General features: G+C 44.1%; 1 protein-coding gene across 1 annotated transcript in view; it reads left to right on the forward strand.

The window, feature by feature from the left end:
- Positions 1–12,240, forward strand: part of LATS2 (large tumor suppressor kinase 2) — an 84,325-nt gene extending 72,085 nt beyond the window's left edge. Inside the window, exons 4-8 of the mRNA XM_037799880.1 lie at positions 408–1,912; positions 3,196–3,778; positions 4,736–4,918; positions 7,244–7,350; positions 9,814–12,240. Coding sequence (XP_037655808.1) covers positions 408–1,912; positions 3,196–3,778; positions 4,736–4,918; positions 7,244–7,350; positions 9,814–10,308 — 2,873 coding nt within the window. The 3' untranslated portion in view covers positions 10,309–12,240. The remainder of the gene's footprint in view (positions 1–407; positions 1,913–3,195; positions 3,779–4,735; positions 4,919–7,243; positions 7,351–9,813) is intronic.
- Positions 12,241–21,373: the final 9,133 nt, after the last annotated feature.

Raw genomic sequence — 21,373 nt, forward strand, 5'->3', positions numbered from 1 at the left:
TCATGTAAAAAATTGTCCTGAAGATTACCAAGTGTGACAGGGTGGTGTCCCTGGCAGTGTAAGCTCAAGGCAGCTCTGTGTCTCGGGGTGTGAAGGGCGTGCCCCACAGACCAGGGTGCTCTCCTCTGCTGTCCCTAGCTGCCCTTGACCAGCCCTTGTGCACTGGTCCTCCAGCTCCTCCTTGGGCCCCCTCAGCGGTGACTATCCCTGCTGGTGGGCTGGAGGGGACCTGGATCTGCCCTGCACCCTTTGCTTCTCTACTGGGTAGATTTCAGCCTGTTTCCTCCTTGGTTATGGAAGAGCCTGCGCAGCAGCTTCAACCCCAAGGACATTGTCATGGGAGGGTCCTGTCTGGCAGGCACGAGAACCCACGACTTAATGCGGCCTTCCTATTCTTTCCCCTGCAGGGAAGGGCATCGTGCCGGCCAGCGTGACTCGGAGGCCAAGTTTCGAAGGGACAGGTGATTCTTTCCCCTCCTATCACCAGCTGAGCGGAGCAGCCTACGAGGGCCCCAGCTTCGGTGTGGAGGGCCCAGGCGTGCTGGAGGAGATGCCCCGCCAGTACATGGACTACCTGTTCTCCGGGCATCAGCCCCCTGCCCTGGCCCCAGCTGGACAGCGGCCTCCTGGGGTTGGCCCTCACGCCGTGCCTGGCGGCCACCAGCACCAGCCCAAAGGGTATGCTACAGGCATGGAGGCTGCCGTGATGGGCTACCCCGTGGCCAGTCACGGGAGCCAAGCCCTCCAGCTCCCAGGCCCCCACAGCTCCAGTGGCCCCCACTACGGCCGGCCACATCTGCTGGTGCCTGGGGAGCCGATGGGCTACGGCATCCAGCGCAGCCCGTCCTTCCAGAGCAAGCTGCAGCAGGAGGCGGGCGGATATGCCGACCTCCCCGGCAAGGGCCCGGCCGGCCAGCCGACCTCCAGCCACACGTTCCAGCCGGCGGGCCCGGCAGGGGCCCTGTACGTGCCGCATCCCCACCATAAACAGGGCAGCCCTGCCTCCCACCAGATGCACGGGCTGGGCTCTCGGGGGCAGGCGTTCGCCAGCGACAGCCCCCCGCAGAGCCTCCTCACCCCGTCCAGAAACAGCCTGAACCTGGACCTGTATGACGTGAGTGGCTCCCCCGTGCAGCCCTGGCAGTCCTCCACACTCTCCCGCCGGGACTCGCTGCAAAAGCCCGGCCTGGACGCGTCCCCCCGCCAGCCTGTGTCTTTCCGGCCCGAGGGTCCCGTCCCCAGCAGGACCAACTCCTTCAACAGCCACCAGCAGCCTGCGGCTGTGCCCTTGAGGCCAGGAGCCCCCAGCAAAACGGAGCCCTCCATGCCCTCCCCCAACACCATCACTGCCGTCACCTCGGCTCACATCCTGCATCCCGTCAAGAGTGTCAGGGTGATGAGGCCCGAGCCCCAGACAGCCGTGGGACCCTCCCACCCGGCCTGGATGCCAGCTCCCAGCCCCGGGGCGGAAGGTCTGGACTCCAAGGATGAGCACCCTCTGCCCCTGGGGGGCCCCAGTGCGTACCCGCTGGACGTGGAGATGAGGTGCCCGCCCCCGCCCTACCCCAAGCATTTGCTGCTCCAGAGTAAGTCGGAGCAGTACGACATGGCCAGGCTGTGCGTTGGCGTGGAGCAGGGTCTCCGCGGGGGCCCCGCCGAACCCGCCGAGAGGGGCGACAAGGGCGACAAGGCCGCCAAGGGGGAGAAGGCCGGGAAGGATAAGAAGCAAATCCAGACCTCCCCTGTCCCTGTGCGGAGAAACAGCAGAGACGAAGAGAAGAGAGAATCGCGCATCAAGAGCTACTCGCCGTATGCGTTCAAGTTCTTCATGGAGCAGCACGTGGAAAACGTCATCAAAACCTACCAGCAGAAGGTCAACCGGAGGCTGCAGCTGGAGCAAGAAATGGCGAAAGTAATTCACATTTTCTTCTTACGTTGTGGCCCGTGCCCTTGTGAATCGCAGCCACATCCCATTCTGTTTCTGCTTTCTACTCCTTTATTACCATCCTAGCTTGCAGGGCAATAGTCTGATTACGATGTGAACAACCTGGAGAAGTTAGAAATGTTACCTGTAATAAGCCAGACTCCGTTTCCCCCTTCTCTTCAGGAGAATGGGGAAAGCTGGGCATAAAGTAATTCTGTTTTGTTTTGCTAATAGATAAATTAACAAATCGATATTCATGGTGTGTCCTTTTTCTTTAACAAAACTCATTAAAGAATATAACATTTTGAAAGAGCAGAAACAAAGTGTGAGGTTTTATAAATTGAAATTGTGGGATTTATAAAGAAAAAGATAGCTAGTAGTGATCCATTTATTCTTCCTTTCAGTCTGTAATTATTAAATAATGTTTTAAATATACCTTAACTGACATTAAAGTGCTAGAGAGTAATGGAATTGTTTAAATTTAAAGGTAACAGTCAAATTTAAATCACACAGAGACAGTAATTTCAAACTCTAAAAATCAGATTTGTGCTCTTGCTTCCTGCTGTCCCATTTTCATTGACTTTTTCCTTTCCTATTTTCCCATTATCTCTGAGCTGTTAAAATATTACACTACTCTTGGAGCTCCAGGAATTTTGTGGTCCTCTTTCCCACAGATCTTTTAAAAAATGTTTATTGTAGTAACATATATTTCCCATTGTAACCACTTTGAAGTGTACAATTTGGTGGCATTAATTACATCACCACCATCCATTCCCAAAACTTCTCTTTCACCCCAAACAGAGGAAACGCGGTATCCGTTAAGCATTAACTTCCCATTCCCCACCCAACCCCCGGCCCCTGGTCCCTATACTCAACTTTTTTACTATGAATTAGCATATTCTAGTTATTTCATATCAGAGAGCTCATACAATATTTGTCCTTCATACCTGGCTTATTTCACTTAACGTGATGTCTTCAAGGATCATTTGTCCCACAGATTTTTATTAATAGAGGTTTCCTGTCGTTTTTAAAGCCTAAAGTCACCTAGAAAATGAACTTATTTGGTCTTATCTTTGGGATTCCGGATGTATGTCTACAAATGGATATAAAGGACAAAACCAATTATTATCTTGCTTGTAGTGTATGGGACTCATTCTTGCGTGTCCTCATCTGTAAGTTAAGTGAGGATTCTCTTAGTGCCAGGTGCCCCCGTCCCTGCTCTATCATGGTGTCCTCTGATGTCGCTCTCCCTTCTTGTCTTTTCTACAAAGGCTGGACTCTGTGAAGCTGAACAGGAACAGATGAGGAAGATCCTCTATCAGAAGGAGTCCAATTACAACAGGCTGAAGAGAGCCAAAATGGATAAGTCTATGTTTGTGAAAATCAAGACCCTGGGGATCGGTGCCTTTGGAGAAGTCTGCCTCGCCTGCAAGGTCGACACTCACGCTCTGTATGCTATGAAGACCCTGAGGAAGAAGGACGTGCTCAACAGGAACCAGGTGGCCCATGTCAAGGCCGAGAGGGATATCTTGGCCGAGGCGGACAACGAGTGGGTGGTTAAACTCTACTACTCCTTCCAAGACAAAGACAGCTTGTACTTCGTGATGGACTACATCCCGGGGGGCGACATGATGAGCCTGCTGATCCGCATGGAGCTCTTCCCTGAGCACCTGGCCCGCTTCTACATTGCAGAGCTGACACTAGCCATCGAGAGCGTCCACAAGATGGGCTTCATCCACCGGGACATCAAGCCGGACAACATTTTGATAGATCTCGATGGTCACATCAAGCTGACAGATTTTGGCCTTTGCACTGGCTTCAGGTGGACTCACAATTCCAAGTACTACCAGAAAGGTATTATCATACATGTCACTGCCATTCCAACAACCTCTATCTAGGTATGGCCAAACCATCTGAGACAAATATTCCTAACCACTTTGAAATCATCTCTTACCTCATTGTTCTACAGTTTAGGGTGACATCCTCCTCTCCCTAAAGCAATAGTACTGTATGACTGAGATTTTTTGTGTGTGTTCATGAATTTAAGTTTTATTAATAATGTTATTAGGACAGTAGGCTTTGGTGTCCTAGGACCTTCATGGGAAACTATTACTCTGGCCTATTAAAAAGAGCCTTCAAAAAATATGAAAGTTCCACCACCTCATATTGGAGCCTGTTTTCATGTTTACTCACTTTTCCTGTCTAGAAGTCCTGTAACCTGAATCTATCTCCGTGTATAATTTAACTTCATTTCCCATAATTTTGCTATTTGCAAAAGTCCAGAACAGCTGGCCAATATCTTCTCTATTGCTCAGATTCTTGAAATGGTTATTTTAATATCATAGCTCAGACTTGTTTTTTTAACTCAAAACAAACCCTAAATCATGTAACCCGTCTTCATTCCAATGGGAATGGTATTCCGTGCTCATCTTAAAACCTGCATTGTTACATGGGTATTAGCATTTTGATATTGGCCTGAGATGTGCTAAGAATAATGTCCCATGGTTCCTTTAGCCGTTTTTGTTAATAGTGTCCCATCGCCAACTCAGCCACAACGTAGTTTCCTAGGACTGCTTCCGCCACACCTGCTGCCTTGGTGCTTGAGCTCACCTCATGACTTGTGTTTTAGGGCCCAGGAGCAGCCAGCTGCCCGCCTGGAGCAGTCAGGGAAGATTTTCTCTCTTAATGTGTCAGGATCTGATTTAAATTGCTTTTCTCTTTTTAAGCTATGGGTTTGTTGCTTTGTCAAATAGTGAAATCCATTTTATTTTGCATTCTCTTCTCTCACCACCCCTGACCCCTGGGTGGAAGGGAACCACATGCGAGAGGACAGCATGGAGCCCAGCGACCTCTGGGATGACGCGTCTAACTGCCGGTGTGGGGACAGGCTGAAGACCCTGGAGCAGAGAGCGAGAAAGCAGCACCAGAGGTGTCTGGCACATTCCCTGGTTGGGACTCCAAATTACATTGCACCTGAAGTGCTCCTTCGCAAAGGTGTGTGCTGCAGACCTCTTAGCCCGACTCTCCACAGGCCGGCTGCCCAGCAAGGCAGTCTTGGAAACCTGTGGGACCAGGTGACTTCTGTGGTAGTTTGCCAGGTCTGCTGTGACAAAGCACTGGGTGGCTTAAAGCAACACAGGTTTACTGTCCCACAGTCCTGGAAGCTGGAGGTCCAAAATCAAGGTGTTGGTAGGCCCACACTGCCTCTGAGGTCTGTATGGGAGAATCTGTTCCAGGCCCTTCTCCTGGCTTCTGGCGGTTACTGGCCATCCTTGACGTTCCTTGGCTTGTGTGGCAGCGTAACTCCATCTCTGCCTGTCTTCACAGGGTTGTCTTCTTCCTCTACATGAGGACCCTCATCATGTTGTTAATCCATAAGACCTACCCTACTCCATCTTGGCCTCTTAACTAGTAACATCTTCAAAGATTCTATTTCCAAATAAGGTCACATTCACAGGACTGGGTAAGGGCTTGAACATGTTTTTTCAGGGGACACAGCTCGACCCATAACAACCTCTAGGATTATTTCCAGCTCTAATTATCTAGAGCATATCACACTTCTGCTTTGGAATTGCCCCAGCTTTAAGGGTTGATGGAAAGGAAGTCTTACTAGTCCCATCTCAGCTTGCCTCTTTGACTGTGACCTTCTCTAAGGAAGGAGCTTTCTACCTAGAACCCAAGGGGAATGACTCCTGAACTGGTGTTTACTTTGGGAACTGAGGCACATGTTAGAAACAACCCTGAGGATGACAGGCCCCCTCCCCAGGCTGCCTCCACCCTGTGTCTCCAGGCTCCAGCTTCACCTCCTTCTTGCCTGGGCTCTTAGCTGATCTGTACCATGTCACGCTGGTTACTGAGTTCATATACAGAATATGAATATTGTTTTCCTTCACTTCTCCCCTGCTAGACTGGAAGCCCCTTGAGGGTAAGATGTGTGGACAGTCGTGTGCATAAAATTACTAGTGCTCAGTTAAATTAGTCTCCCAAATGGATGTTCTGTTCTGTCCCATATGACATCTAGTTTGGTTTAAGAGGAACCTACCAGTGATCAGGGCACGGCCCAGAATAGCAGTGGTTTGTCATTCTGTATAGTAAATCCAGAGATGGGGCCACCTCTTTTTTCACATGTATTGTTCCAAATCTTTTTGGAGCCAGCCAGACTTGGCTTCAAGTCTGGGTTTTCTTTGTTGACTGTGATAATCCGAGGCAAGTTACTGAACCCCTCCGAGCCACATATGTAGTAATAAATGCCTTGAGAGGCTCCTGTGAATATTAACTTTGGTGCCCCGCAAATGTCTCATTCTTCCCCTCTTCTGCCGGGGAAGGTGGGAGGCACCAGGCTGTCCCCCAGTCTCTCCCACCCACCCCCAGGTCCCTTCCATGGGTAGCAGCCCAGAGGAACCAGTGGTTTGGGAGCAGCTGGAGTTATTCTGCAGCCTCAGATGCCAGCTGGGAAGGGAAGAGATGGGTGGAGGGGAAAGAATGGGCACTGCTGGCCTCTTAGGACCCATTTCACACCTTGGCAAGGATCGGGCAACATCAAGATTGGAATGTGGCTCAGATGGGACATGGGACTCTGATAGAAAAGTCGGAGAAACTCAAAGGTAAATGAACCCGTGCTTCAGCCTCCTGGAGCAGTGGTCTGAACAAGCCACCGGAATGTCCTGCCTGGCTGCCCCCAGCTTGGAGAATCACGTGGTGGATCTTTCTAAGTGCTTTGCTCTAAGAGTGGATTTCAGGTTAAAGTGAGCATCCAGTGGTTCCCTTTGCCACGGTGCCTCCTTTCCTCTTTTTCTTCCATATTTTTCAACTTCTTCCCAAACAGGCTTAGAAATCCAGGATGCCGTCTCTGACTGGCCGCATCTGACGAGTCTCAAACCACAGCACTTGCCGTGTTTCAGTTTCTACTATTTTAATTCGCATCTATTTGCACGTTCTTCAGGAACCTAAAATTCTGCTTAGTGACTAGTTTTGTGACTAATAATGAGTCATCTTTTAAGTTAAAAAGGCTTTTTTTCCTTATCCTGAAAGCACCATGTGTTTCCTGCAGAATAATGATTTAAGATAGAATTGACCGGGGCCATGGTCCTACCTGCGTTGGAGACCAACGCCTTGGCGTGTGTGCTCTCCAGCCATCTCTTGTGGTCCATGCGTGCAAACGGATCTAAATAATAGAGATCTGTTTTCTCTTACACAACATATGCTACTTTAGTGTGCTTTTCCACTTTGCAGTAAATTAGTGTTCTCAGTCTTTCATCAAATTCACCTCTGAGAAGGCTCAGTGCCTTGGTTGTGATGGAATGTGACCTTGTCTTGCAGGATACACTCAGCTGTGTGACTGGTGGAGCGTTGGAGTGATTCTCTTCGAGATGCTGGTGGGGCAGCCGCCCTTTCTGGCACCGACTCCCACAGAAACCCAGCTGAAGGTAAGTCAGAAGGACCATGCCTCTGGCGACTAAAAAGATACAGTGGTGTTTTTGAGGAAGCCCCTTCTTTGGTCAACAGTTGCTCTCTCATTCTAAATAGGGTGGGAATGTCAGTTGTGTATAATGGCATTTAAATTACTATTATCGTCACCTATTTTTTTCAAACCTCAGAGTTAGACCTGAGTTTTGATATGTATGGTTATCTTAGATTTTATTTAAACCGTGGGTCATCTGCTGTCTTGGGATTCCCTGGTGACATCTGTGAAAATGTGGCAAGCAGTGAAGGTGCACCCCAGCTCTGCAAGGCAGGAACTTATGAACTATGGCTAAAGAAATGAATCTTTCCTTGGATATTATGCCATTACAGTTTATAAATTATCAGCTCTGTGGGTCAGGCTAGTTGTGCATATTTCTAATATTCATTTGAAGTATTAAAGAATTACTCTGTACTTGCTCTGCAATAGTAGGCTTCAATTAATCATTTAATACTAAATAATTCATTTTAGAACAATGGTCATTTAATTTCTGGAATAAATGACTGAAGTCCCTAAAAAGGATTGAATTGAGAATCTGATGAAATCTTCTGAACTTTTCAGTATGGCGCAGATACCCACAGACACAGAGTTGATAGGCAATTCTGGGAAGTTTTCATGTGCTCTGGAGTCCATGGTAGACCCTAAATTAATAATCCCTTAGCTAGAGGAACCTTACATAAAGCTTAGTCTCACTCTTAGAAGAATGAAATTGGAATTTGGCATGAAACACCAAATTGGCATTTGGAATTGCTGAAACACCCACTGATTTGCCTGCATGATGACAACCCAAACTCCAATAGCATCTAGCTCTTACTAGAGCACATTAGTAATAATGATGATGAGGTTAATGACGGCAGTTAAAAAAGTAACTGATAGAAACAATAGCTGCCATGTATTGTTCAACCCCACAGCAACGTAGGAGAGAGGGACTATTATCCCCATTTCACAGATGAGGACTGAAGCTCAGAAAGGCTAAGTAACTTGCTTTCGGGTTAAATGAGGTAAAATATGCAAGGAGATCAGCACATAGTAAATGCCACAAAAAGCTACCTATTTTCTGCATCCTGCTCTTAACATAATTTTATGATAGTGTATTATATTTTAATATAATAACCAGTCTGTTACAATAGGCCATTTAGATTATTCCAGGTGTTTTTTTTTTTTTTTTTTTTTTTTTTAAGCTCTGAACATCCTCAGATAGCTGCATCTTCATCATTGTCCATGTTGTTTACTCAGGGTATGTTCCTAGAAGTGAATTGCTAAGTCAAAGGGTGTGTGCACAGTATTAGCTTTTAAATAAATGTTGCCAAACTATAGGCAAGTGATTGAGTGATTAATCCTCGTAGTCATGGACCCAGCTGAACACCTTCTGTTAGGTTTACTAAGCCTCATTACACTTCTTTGATTTAAGAAACTCTACCCCACCTACCTCCTTTTCCCCATAATCCTCACCTGCCGCCATAAACTGCATACTGAATTAAGCCACCTGGTTTATATACTGTTAAATCCTCTGCAGCGCTTTCTTTAGAATTATTGGCAAAAAGGCAACACTGAGCCTAAACCCGTTGTGGTACTAGGGTTTGCTATTCAACCCTGTCCTTCTGGACTTCCCCCAAAGGATCCACCTCACCTTCACTCATCATCTGTCACCTAGTAAAGTAGAAAATAGCAACATACTTTTTCTTCGTTGAAACTGCAGAACAAATATTGATATCCTTCTCAAAAACAGCAGAGACGAGTACTCGGGTTCAAACCTACCTCCATGCCCCGCCCACCGCCCCGCCACCCTGGCCAGGAGCAGTTAGTTGTACTGCCCTCCTGATCCTGATTCTAGCATAAAATGAAGTTCCTGGGGTCCCCTCCCCACAGAAGACACAGCTCTATGACAGAGGTATTTACTGAGCCTCCAGAGGGCTGGTTTGTGTGTTCGAACGTCATGAACATGAGGCCAAGACCAAAGGGTCAGTCAGCTCTCTTCTTTTCTGTAAGCTTGCATTATTACTATTATTTTTTATTACAAAAAGAAAAAACAGTTGACCATCTCTTGGCCACGGTAGCTATTGAGCGAGAGCCGTGATGAGTTAACACATATCCGTTCGCCATCACTAAAGAAATGACACATAGACAATCTAACCTTCATTTCTGTGGGAAGCACAAAATCCTTTTGCTAAACAGTATTTTTGATAGAAGAAAATCATTACCTTTTTGTCTGAATTTGGCTTCATTATCACTTGCCCCAAACCACAGGGACTTTGTATGGCTGCTCCAGACAACAACTGCTGCTTTCTGTGTCTCTTCTAACTGTTCCTCCAGTATGAAACTAAAATTCTTTAAAATTGACATGTCCTCACTTAACTGCCCCCAAACTGCCCTCGACTGGCCTTGAGATATGAGGAGAAGACAAAACCTGGTTCTGTTGTCCCTTCAGGTGATCAACTGGGAGAACACACTCCACATCCCAGCCCAGGCCAAGCTGAGCTCCGAGGCCAGGGACCTCATCACCAAGCTGTGCTGTGCAGCCGACGACCGGCTGGGGCGAAACGGGGCAGACGACCTCAAGGCCCACTCGTTCTTCAGCGCCATTGACTTCTCCAGTGACATCCGGAAGCAGCCAGCCCCCTACGTTCCCAAGATCAGCCACCCTATGGACACCTCAAATTTTGACCCCGTCGATGAAGAAAGCCCTTGGAACAATGCTAGTGAAGACAGCACGAAGGCTTGGGACACGCTCACCTCCTCAAATAACAAACACCCCGAGCACGCCTTTTATGAATTTACTTTCCGAAGGTTCTTTGATGACAATGGCTATCCCTTTAGGTGCCCAAAACCTTCAGGAACAGAAGTTTCACAGTCTGAGGACGCAGATTTAGAAACCCCAGGTCTGGGGGATCAGACTGAAGGCTGCCAACCGGTGTATGTGTAGACAGCGATCTCGGAGTCCCCCGAAACTCTTGTCTCCCCAGAGGTGCAGATGCCTGTAGCTGATCACTTAACAGCCCGATGGGAAAGCTGACATCAGCTTTGTTGTAAATCAGCCCATTGATTAGTCCACTTGAAATTCTCGTCTGCACCAAAAAATAAAATAAAATAAATAAAATTTTTAAAACGTAAAAACAAAGAAACGAAAAACTTCTTTTAAAAAAAGACTCAAGTCTAGCAGATCTTCATTTCTAGATTCTGGTCAATGGGAGGGTGGGGATTCAACATTGCCTTTGAATTGATTTTTGAGGCCCTTCACCACGTTAAAACAATATTTTTTAAAATTTATTACCATTTAGATAGAGCACTTATTTTTGTTTATATCCATTTTTTCTTACTAAATTATAGGGATTAACTTTGACAAATCATGCTGCTGTTATTTTCTACATTTGTATGTTATCCATAGCACTTATTCACATTTAGGAAAAGACATCAAAACTGACGAACATGTGATAAATCTCTGTGCAATAATGTAAAAAAAAAAAAAGATAACACTCTGCTCTGATGTTAATGATATTCACACAATGGTTTTCGTTTTATATATTTTTTCCCACATTTCAAATTTGTGATATAATGTTAAAAGCTGCTTTTTGTTTGCTTTTTGCATATTGTAGTATAATAGGAAGTGTGAGCAAGGTAATTATGACTGTGGGTGTGATTTCAGAAGTCGGGTGTGTACAGAATGCTGCCTGAGCAGCGTTTTTCTATTATAAAATTACCGTATCTTGCCATTCACAGCAGGTCCTGTGAATACGTTTTTACCGAGTGTCTTTAAATGAGGTATTCTAGACAGTGTGTGGATAATGAATCGTGTGGGTGATTTCCTTGCTACGATTGTATCCCTTATTGTTTTGTTCAAGAAATGCAGATGTGTAACTGAGAAGAGATTTTCTGAGTGTGTCTTGGGTATGATTGAATTCTTTCAGATAAATTTAAATATTTGTCATATACTAAACTTCTGTACATCAAAAGGGATTAATTTAGCTATGCCAAAAATTTTAGGTTAATCATGGAAATTTCTCCAGCCAGTATGATCTTTCATTCATGGGACAGCTAACGTGGAATTCAGTAGCCATGACCCTATTATTTAATTTGTTCATTGACAGACTGCCTTCACCAAAAGGTTCAAACAAAAGTAATCCCTCCTGTTGTCTTATACAGCTGAGGTGTTATCATAATGAAATTTAGTAATCTTATGTTATTTTCACTTTTTTTTTTTTTTTTTTTTTTTGGTGTGCTTCTTTGAAGTGTCAAATCTTAACTTGGTTTAAAAAAATTCATTTTTCTAATCTTTGTAAAAAATAAAGTGAGGATTATTCAAAGTGACATTGGAATACGAAAATAATTAAGCCATATGTATTTTCTTAGAAGTATATGTATATATATAACTACATAGATAAACACACAAAATATTCCTTATTTCAAATTAGTATGAGTCCTATTTAAGATGATTTATATTTGAGTAAAAAGTTCAATTCTTTTTTGCTTTTTAAAAGATCTGACACATACTATTTTTTATTATATTATTCCACATATTTTTCCTTGAAGTTTTTAGCATAATGTATCCATTATTTAGTATCTATCTAGGCAACAACTCTTATAAATTTATCAATGTCTAAACTAAAAAAAAATGATTCCTGTGTACTTGTTTACATTGTATGAATGGCATCTTCTGAAGTCTGCTGGGCTTGTTTCGTGACTGTCAGTATTTTCACTATTTTATAGTAACGCCGTTTTGTTATTTACAGCGCTCTGACATACTTTCATGTGGTAGGCTCTTTCTCAGGAACTCAATTTAACTATTATTTATTGATATATCATTGCCTTTGAAAAGCTTCTACTGGCACAATTTATTATTAAAAATTTTGAATTCAAATAATGTAGTTGGTGTCCTGTTCCTTGGAGTGTTAAGTTCTTGCTTTTATCTGCATAGTGTAACTCCCACAAGCTTTCCCGGATTCACATGCAGCCAAGGTTGCGAACCGCGAATGGATCCACTCAGAGGGGAGGGGAGGGGAGAGGGGCAGGCAAAGGAAGGCGACAGGGGCTTCCCAGGCTGCCTTCTGTCTTAGGAAGGCCCCGGAGGTGTGGGAAAACACAGGCTCTCGAGTCAGACATACAAAGTCCAAATCAGGCTGTGGTTCTGTGACCCAACTCTTCAGTAAAACAGGGACCTCATTAGGGTTATTGAGTGGATCAAGTGGGATATCAAATATATATATATATACATATACATATATATATATATGCTACATAACTACATAGATAAACGTGTGTGTGTTTTCCTTTAGGATAATCTTTTAATGGGTTTTTTAAATGCATTTTAAATTATGAACTTTAACATATATAGATAACAGTGATAACTTTCAAAGTACAATTTAACAAGTAGTCAGAGTGCAAATTTCAAAGAATGTCATGGGTCACAGTTTCACAACTTAAGCTTTTTTCATTATTGTAAAATATAACATACATCCAGAAAGGTGTTAACTTTTGATGTACAGCTCAACAAGCAGTTATATAGGTAATTTCAAAAGTTTTTATGGGTTACAGTTTCACAGTTTGAAGTTCCACCATGTCATTTATCTCCTTCCAGCTATTCCAACACCCCAGCGTAGGATAATCTTTTTAATAGATACAATCACATGGTTTATCGACATATACAAAAAAAGTCTCCTATTCCATTTCCCAGTAGTTCAATTCACCTTCTCACAGACAACAAATGGTATTATTGTGTATCTATCTTCACAGAAATGAGAATTTATGCATACCACAATACAAGAAAATATATTCTTTTCCCCTCTTTTACAAACAAATGGGAGAGTTTTAGTCATATTTTTCCATATGTTTTCTTCATTTGGCAGTGAATCTTGGTAATCTGTGTATCTGCACATAAATTCTTCATTCTTTTTTACCACTGCATAATATTCCATTGTGAGGGTGTGTCATAATCAAACCAGGCATATATTGATGGATATTTAGGTTCCTGATCTTTTGCCATTGTAAACAATGTTGGAATAAATAACTGCATGCATCACTTTCTGTATTGCAAGTAAGTATGCAAGATAGATTCCTAGAGGTGGAATTGCTAGGTCAAAAGTTAAGTGTATGTGCAATTTTTGCAAACATTGCTAAATTGTCCTGCATAGCTTTTGGGAGATACTCCTCTGTGACAGTCTCCTACACATCTTGCTGGTCATGCCAAGAATGCAAGGCCCTGCCTGCTGTTTACCTGGGCCATTTCTCAAGATTGGATTTGCAGTGAGCAACCTTGAGGGATGAGGTACTGTCTCCCTCCAGGACAAAGAGCAGGCTTATTTACAGCTTGCTATAGAAGAAAGAGGTAGATTCCCCAAGCTTGGCGTTCCGTAACTGCGGCACAACCCCACTGTAACCACCGAATCTAAGGACAAGTCCTATGGGACTTGGGGGCAAGGAAAATGGAGCAACATGCTGATATTCATGCTACCTGGTGTGCTTGTGAATAACAGGGTCCTTTGTCTCTGATCCAGGAGTCTCTTGTCTTCTTCCAGTGTCCCTGAAAGAGTAACAGGCTAACACACTAGCTCGTAAGGAGGGTAAAACCAAATCTTAGACCTGACAATGGGTACTGGGCCAATATATACTCCCAATAGCAATATATGGGAGTGTTTGCCTACAGCCTTGTCAACTGCACAATGTATTCTCAACCTTTTGATCTTTGCCCATTGACTAGGTGAAAAATGGTATCTCAGTTTTACTTCACATTCCTCTTATTTTGAAAGAAGGAACTTCTTCTTATATGTTTAATATCCACTTGAATTTCCTTCAAAAGTAATAGCCCTAATTTTTTTTTCTTCAAATTGACCAATGAATTTTCTCTCAATGTTTAATATTGATAAATTTGAAACCTACAAAATCTTACAAAAATAGTACACTGTAGACCCATGTATCTTTTTTCTAGATTCAACAAATGTTAGCATTTCATTACATTGCTTTCTTTCCACATGTGTATTTTTTTGTTTTTGCTGACATATTTGAGAATTATTAGCAGACATGATACTTCACAACTAATTACTTCAATATCTGTCTCCTAGGAATGAGGACCTTCTTCTAAATATCCATGTTACATTTGAACGAGCCTAATTTTATGAATTATTTGAGTGTTGCTGCCTAAGGCCTGCCTTGGAGAATCCCAAAAGATTTCCATTCTCTTCTCACCCCTCATCTTCTCTTTTTGCTCAGCTAAAGTAAACTGTGTAATTGGGAGAATGGCCAGATAACAGATTACTGAGAACAGACGCCGTCAGTGTTTTTGACAGATTCCATAGGAGAGGAGTATGCCCAGAGCTTCACGAGGGCACAGCCAGGCCTCACTTCAACATATTTGTGGTCATTGTTGGGTGTGATTGGAGTCTGTTGCTGGAACTAGTAGCATATTACATCCCTTCCAAGTTTCCTTCTTCACACTTACACATCACCTGTCCCTTGCTAAATCTAAACGCAATTCAAGAACAGAAAAACATGAGCCAGCACGATGTGCTTCCTCTGAACCTCCCGTGGTCTAAACCATTTTTCAGCTGCAAATTTTTGAAATGTAGTTTATCCAGTTCATTCTGTTCTCCCAGATATGACTTAGAAGCCAAATTTACAACCTCATTAAGTACCTTAATGTTTTATTTCCACTGGCAAAATTGAGCATAATCAGAAAGTTCTCTGCTGTTAAGTGTCTGTTTGTCAGTAGTGCTCTGCTGGCATGTTACCCATTTTGGCCTCTCCATCGATGAAGGACCTTTGCCTTAGCCAGAGAAGTTTCCATTTCCAAAAGTGGCAGCCTGGATTTAATGGTCCAAATGAGCTTATTCACCTTAGAAAGGAAGAAAATCTTATTGTGACTGGATCCTGGAATGCAATTACAGATGGCCTAATGTTACAGAGAGAAACTAGCCTAACTGGCAACGTAAATCCAACCAGATTTAGGCTTTCCATTACTGCTCTGGGACAGGCCCTTGGAAATGCTGGGTGGCTCTTCCAAGAATTAGACAGTGTTGACAGAGCACCTTCTCCCCAGTGTGTTTCATGTGAGATATATTCCAACTTCTCAGTTACCCGATTGGTAAGCTTGGAAGAAGGAATTAAATCAGGAGCTCATGGCTGTATAGTTTTGCCTATGCCTACGTGGATAAGTTGAATCCTAGGCTAAAGTATTCTAATCACATTGTGTTCACAAATTTCAAGTCATGCTCTCCAATATAGTTTTACCAGAAACAAAGCTGATTTTTTTCCATCCAGATTTGTTTGCTGCTTGTGTCTGTATCAATGCTAAATTCAGGCAAAGGAAGGGAATATTATTTGTCATCATCATTAAACTCCAGCAAATAGCTAAGAAAAAATTTTGAGGTTCACAGGATACGCCTAAGTGGCCACCCATTGCCAGACTCACATAATGCCAAGGTTGCTAAAATCTTTCAGAGAAAGACTGATTTAATCAGCCTATTACAAATTGCATGTCTCATAATACCACTCCCATAAATAATCTATAATTCTTTTAAAAAGTAGTAAAGTATTAATCTAAGATAGTTGTTAATAGAAATATAATGTGAGCCACATACAGAATTGTAAAATTTCAAGTAGCCTTATTAAAAATTAAGATTAGGTAATTTTAATGACATTTAATTTAATCCTGTATATCCAAGATTTTATCAGTTCAACATGTAATAGATACAAAAACTATTAAGGAGAATTTTACATTCTTTTATTCACACTAAGTCTTTGAAATCCAGTGGGTATCTTACAGTTACAGCACATCTCAATTTGCATGCTAAATTTTCATGAGAAAATCTGATCTGTATTTAGATTTCATAAAACTTGCATTCGACAAAGGAGATTATGAAACCCAAGTTGTTTTAGATATACCTAAAAGTTTTCCAATAACTGAATCAAATATTGGGATTTTTAAAAATCCAAGTTTTTTTTTCTAGGTAACTCTAGATTTGCATGAGGTTGCAGGAAACAATACAGAGATACCATGTATCCTTTACCTATTCCCTCAAGGGTAACATCTGGTAAGACCAAAGTACAGTAACACAAATGGGATATTGGCATTAATATAGTCAAGATAAAGAACATTTTCATCAACACAAGGATCCCTTATTTGCCCTTTTATGGCCACACCCACTTCCCCCCATCCCCTTCCTAATCCCTAGCAGCCACTAATCTGTTTTCCATTTCTTTACATACGTCATTTTGAGAATGTGATATAAATGGAATTCCACAGCACACCAGTTTTGGTGTTGGCTTTTCTCACTCAACTGAATTCTCTGGAGATTCATCAATAGTTCCTTCCTTTTTATTGCTGAGTCACATTTCATGGTGTGATTGTTCCACAGTTTTTTGACCATTCACCCACTGAACAGCATTTGGGTTGTTTCCAGTTTGGGGCTGTTACGAAAAAAGCTGCTATGCACAACTATGTCTAGTAGGGACGGTTTTGTTTCACCCTTTCTGATGGTTGCACATTTCTTTTCCTTTTCCGGCCTTTTGGCACTGGCAACACTCTTGGCCCACTGGCGGGGTCTGGGAGGCGTGTGGCCCATGGACTGGAATTGGCCCCATGCCGGGCTTCGGAATTCCACATGCTGCTCAGAAGATCACTGCCCATCTCTGGTTTGAAGGCTCTGAAATTTAAGGCAAACTTAGCCTGTGTTATGGGTTGAATTGCCCTGTTAAGACACGTTCGAATCCTAAGCCCCAGTCCCAAGAGTGTGACCTTATTTGGAAATAGTATCTTTGAAGATGTGATTAAAGATGAAGCCAAATTGGATTAGGGCAGGCACTGCCCCAACATGCCTGGGTCCTTATAAAAAGAGAAGGGGACAGACAGACTGACACAGGAGGAGGCCACGTGGTGATGAGGAGGCAGAGGCATCTACAAGCCAAGGACTGCCACGGAAAATCGCCAGCAAACACAAGAAAGTTGAAGAAACCCCTACAGGTTTCAGAGGGAGCACAGGCCTGCTGACCCCTTGATGTTGGACTTGGCCTCCACAACTGGGAGGCGAGAATCACTGCTGCTTTAAGCCACCCCATTTCTGGTACCTACAGCAGCCCCAAGACACTAAGACAACCTGTAAGCTGAGGCCATTTCTTTTCTTCCTGGGAATGTTTTGCTCTGAAGCTTCATTTTCTAGTAGCCTGGAATCTCTTTTCAAAATAAGCACCATCTGCGTTGGGAATGCACCAGTCACTATTAGCAGAGAGTCGGTGCTTGTGCACAAACATTTTTTACTTTTGTCTGCCCACATGCAAATGCAAGGTAAAAAGTCAACTGCAAACATCCACTCCAGCCACCAGCTTCCTGATGAGAAAACACACATCTCCTTAGGCTCCAGTCATAGCTGAGCAAAGACAGGAACTGGGGGGAGCCTGAAGCCAGGCCAGGGCACTGAGGCCAAGTTCCAGCACACCCCTCTCAGGAGCTGAGGAAGTAGGCGGGGCCTGCACACCATCAGGTAAGTGTTCCTGTTGGATATATATATACTTTTTTTTCTGCAAGAATGAATGATATGAGAAATTTAGGAACGAGAGCTACGAAAGGTCACCACTGAATAGAGTCGTCACAGAGCTGGCAAAGACTTCCTTTATGTAGCTTGTTTCCTTTGCTTCCCTTTGCCCACATATTCCCTGCTTTCCCAGCATTCCCAGATTGTGCCCTCCTGGGACCATTACTCAGAAGTTAACTCCTTTTGCATTCCTTCTCCAAACAGACCCACTTGGATCAAGTCATTCCTCTAATAAAACACCTATGATGATTTTCCAGTGCCTGAGAGATAAAGCCCAAATTCCTCACTCCAGAATAGAGGGCCCTCACAACCCCCTCCAGGGTGACAGAATGGAATAACCCCAGCCTTTGGCTTCAGAGTCACCTGGGTTTAAATTCCTGGTGCCTGAAGCCATGTGGTGGGGATTGAATAGTTTTCCCTACAGAAGGCAAGTTCAGGCCCTAATCCCAGGTCCTGCAGGGCTGAATCCATTTGTAAGTAGGACCTTTGAGGATGCCATTATTGAGGGGAGCCCAAACTGAATAGGGTGGACTTCATCCAATATGGCTGAGGTCCATTTACAGCAAAGCAAATTGGAGCACGGAGCCAGTCAATGGAACCTGGAAGGGAAAGAAGAGGACATCGCTGTGTGGTGGGAAAGCCAAGGAACCCAAGGATTGCCGGCAGCCAGTATGCTACTGACCCCAGAGGAAGCAAGCCTTCCAGTCTCTGAAGCTGGGAACCAGTAAGTTCCCCATGTTTAAACCAACCCGTTGTGTGGTACTTGTTCTAGCACCAGGAAACTAGGACACCAGGTGACCTTGGGTGCTTTTCTTGAGAGAGTCGCTTAACATCTCCAAGGCCCAATGACCTTAATATAAAACGAAGGTCACGGTGTCAATGTGAGAGTGCAATAAAAGGCACAGGTAAAGTGCCGGACAAGCAGGGACATGCTCAACAAGCAGGAACTCAGACCATTTCCTTCCAGCTCCCCAGCCCTCCTCCCCACCTTCCAAAATCACTCAGGAATCCTTAAACATGGTGCTTCCTTCCTTTACGTGAAATGCTGTTTCCCCCCCTTTTCACGTTGAAAACTACTGCACACACTTTGAGACCTAGCTCAAGCGCTGTGGGAGCTCCCTTGTCCTTTCCTCCAGGCTCCAGGGCAGTTTGTACAAACTCTAGTCCAGCACGACTCCTGGTGTAGCGTAATTATGTGGTTTCAAGCCTGTGATTCCTTCTAGTCCCCTGGGGGGCAGGGACCAAGTTATCTTGTATCTGCAGGACAGAGCACAGCGTGACACAGAGCAGGCACTTGGAAAGTGAATGAATGAAAATCGATTACTGTTAATGGCTCGTCCACCACCTCAGACTGAGGGCTCCAGCCTAATTGAATATGACCTTGGGTGGAATCCTTGATCTCTGGAGACTCAGTTTTGTTGTATAAAATGAAGATCATAATATTATCTATTTTGAGGTGGCTTTTTTGTTTTGTTTGTTTCTGCTAAAGATAAAATGATTCGCTGCATGCAAAGTACTTAGCAAAGTGACTGGCTCATTGTTATCATGTTTAATGTTTGTTATTATTGTTATAATTATCAAATCATGTTACCTTGGGTAGGTCATGAACTGGCTCCCACCTCAACATTCTCCTCTGTAAAATGACAGGGTAGAACCAAATTATTTCTAAAGCGATTCCAGCTCACAAGCATTTGTGTTGAAGATTCTGTGACAACTCTCTTTTTTAAGTCAATGTTTAACACATACACACAATTCTGAAAAGGGCTTATATAATAAGAGAACTATCACTCCAAGGTGCAAGGAACGCAATATCAACTGAAAAAGAAGAAATTAAGCTGCAAGGCAACAAAACTATTCATTTTGGGCCTTAGAATTCAATTCGTGAAGCACAGATTCAAGTGACAACACAAATCATGTCCCATCTTGGTGTTTCCAGGCAAAGGTTTTTAAAAGAAAAGAAGATTAGACAAGTTGTTTGTGGTTGGTGAATATTTGGGGTACTGTAATTGTCCTTCAGGTTAGAGAGCTAACTGAATTCTTTATCTTGTGATTTGTTTTATGGCCTGACTGTCCTTGGGGTTTTGAGAAACACTGTTGCTTGAGGCTTTGCATACTTCGGCAGTCTGTGATATCTGACTGAGATCTCCATATGAGTAACCTCCAGAATGACCTCCCGACCCTATTTTAAATCTCTTAGCTGTAGTAACTCTTTTGTTTTCTTGCTTTTAACAATGGGGCAGGGGCAAGGCAGCATTTGTGGAAAATTAATATACCTGAAGGGTGATTTTCATGGAATTTTTTTTTAAGTTACTTGAATGTCTACAGAAAATAGAAAAGCAATTTTTCAGCAATTTACCTGACACGATATAATTGTCCATCAGTTTTTTTGAGGGGCAGGAAACTTCTTCAAATCCACTTCTACCATTATTATTTAACAAAGATCACACTTTCCAGATCTTGGTTGATGACAAAAAGAATACTCGTTTATACTGGATGATGTTTTTCAGCTTACTAATATTTTCATGCCTGTGATCTCAGTTAATATTTGCAGCAAACCTGGAAAATGGTCAAATGTCCTCGTTTTGCAGTTGGGAAAACCGAGGCCTGGGTGACTGGCCTCAGAAACGTGCATCAGTCCCAGAGTGTGAACCCACGTCTTCTGATTCCCACATCCTCCTCGATAGCTTTGGTCCGAAAGGGAAATGAGAGCTTCTTCATCGTAAGGCACCCCTGGGGGCCGGGCCTGGCCGGCCTGGGGAACTTTGCTGGGAAACGGGTGAGGGGCAGATGCAATCCGGAGGCTGGGAAGGGCCGGGGCTTGGGGGGCCCAGGCAGCTGGAAGGCCACGCGCTTTTTACCGCCCTTTATCCCTGAAGGATGTTTTTCCTTTCCTGAATGCCCCGTCCGTGGCCCGCGCCTGTAGCCCGGGTGCGAGGGTCACCTCCTCCAGGCAGCCTGCTGCGGGCAGGGCGGGTGCCCGGCGACACATCCCTCTGATGGATTCATCTTCCTAGAGAGGAAGAAAGAAGAGAACTAGGGAAGAGCACGCTGGAAGAGAAGAATGAGCCTGGGAGAGTGCGCTTTATCCGAATGCAAACTAAACTGCGGTGGGATCATCTTCTGGGCTTTTCAGACCAGGCGGCGCCTGCTGTCCTGACCCGTCTACACCCACGCTCCTCCCGCCGCCCCCCGGGACCCTGTTCTCCTGGAGCGGCTATCCCGCCAGCCCTTCTTATCCGCTCAATGGGCCGCTGCAGTCTTCCCCTTAGCTGAGATTAAGAATCTCAGTTAAACGGTATGTGCTTAATTGTCTGTCCTTGGAGGATATCCTTGACTGTGTGAAGAAGAAAGCACTTCCATTTTCTAAAGATCATGACTATAAAGGATGTCGGAATCAGGGTATTTGGGTTCAGATCTCAGATCTGCCACTTACTGGTTCTGTGCTGTTAGGCAAGTCACTCCATTCTCGGA

The sequence above is a fragment of the Choloepus didactylus genome, chromosome 12 (genome assembly GCF_015220235.1).
Source record: "Choloepus didactylus isolate mChoDid1 chromosome 12, mChoDid1.pri, whole genome shotgun sequence".
In the NCBI taxonomy this organism is placed as follows: domain Eukaryota; kingdom Metazoa; phylum Chordata; class Mammalia; order Pilosa; family Megalonychidae; genus Choloepus; species Choloepus didactylus.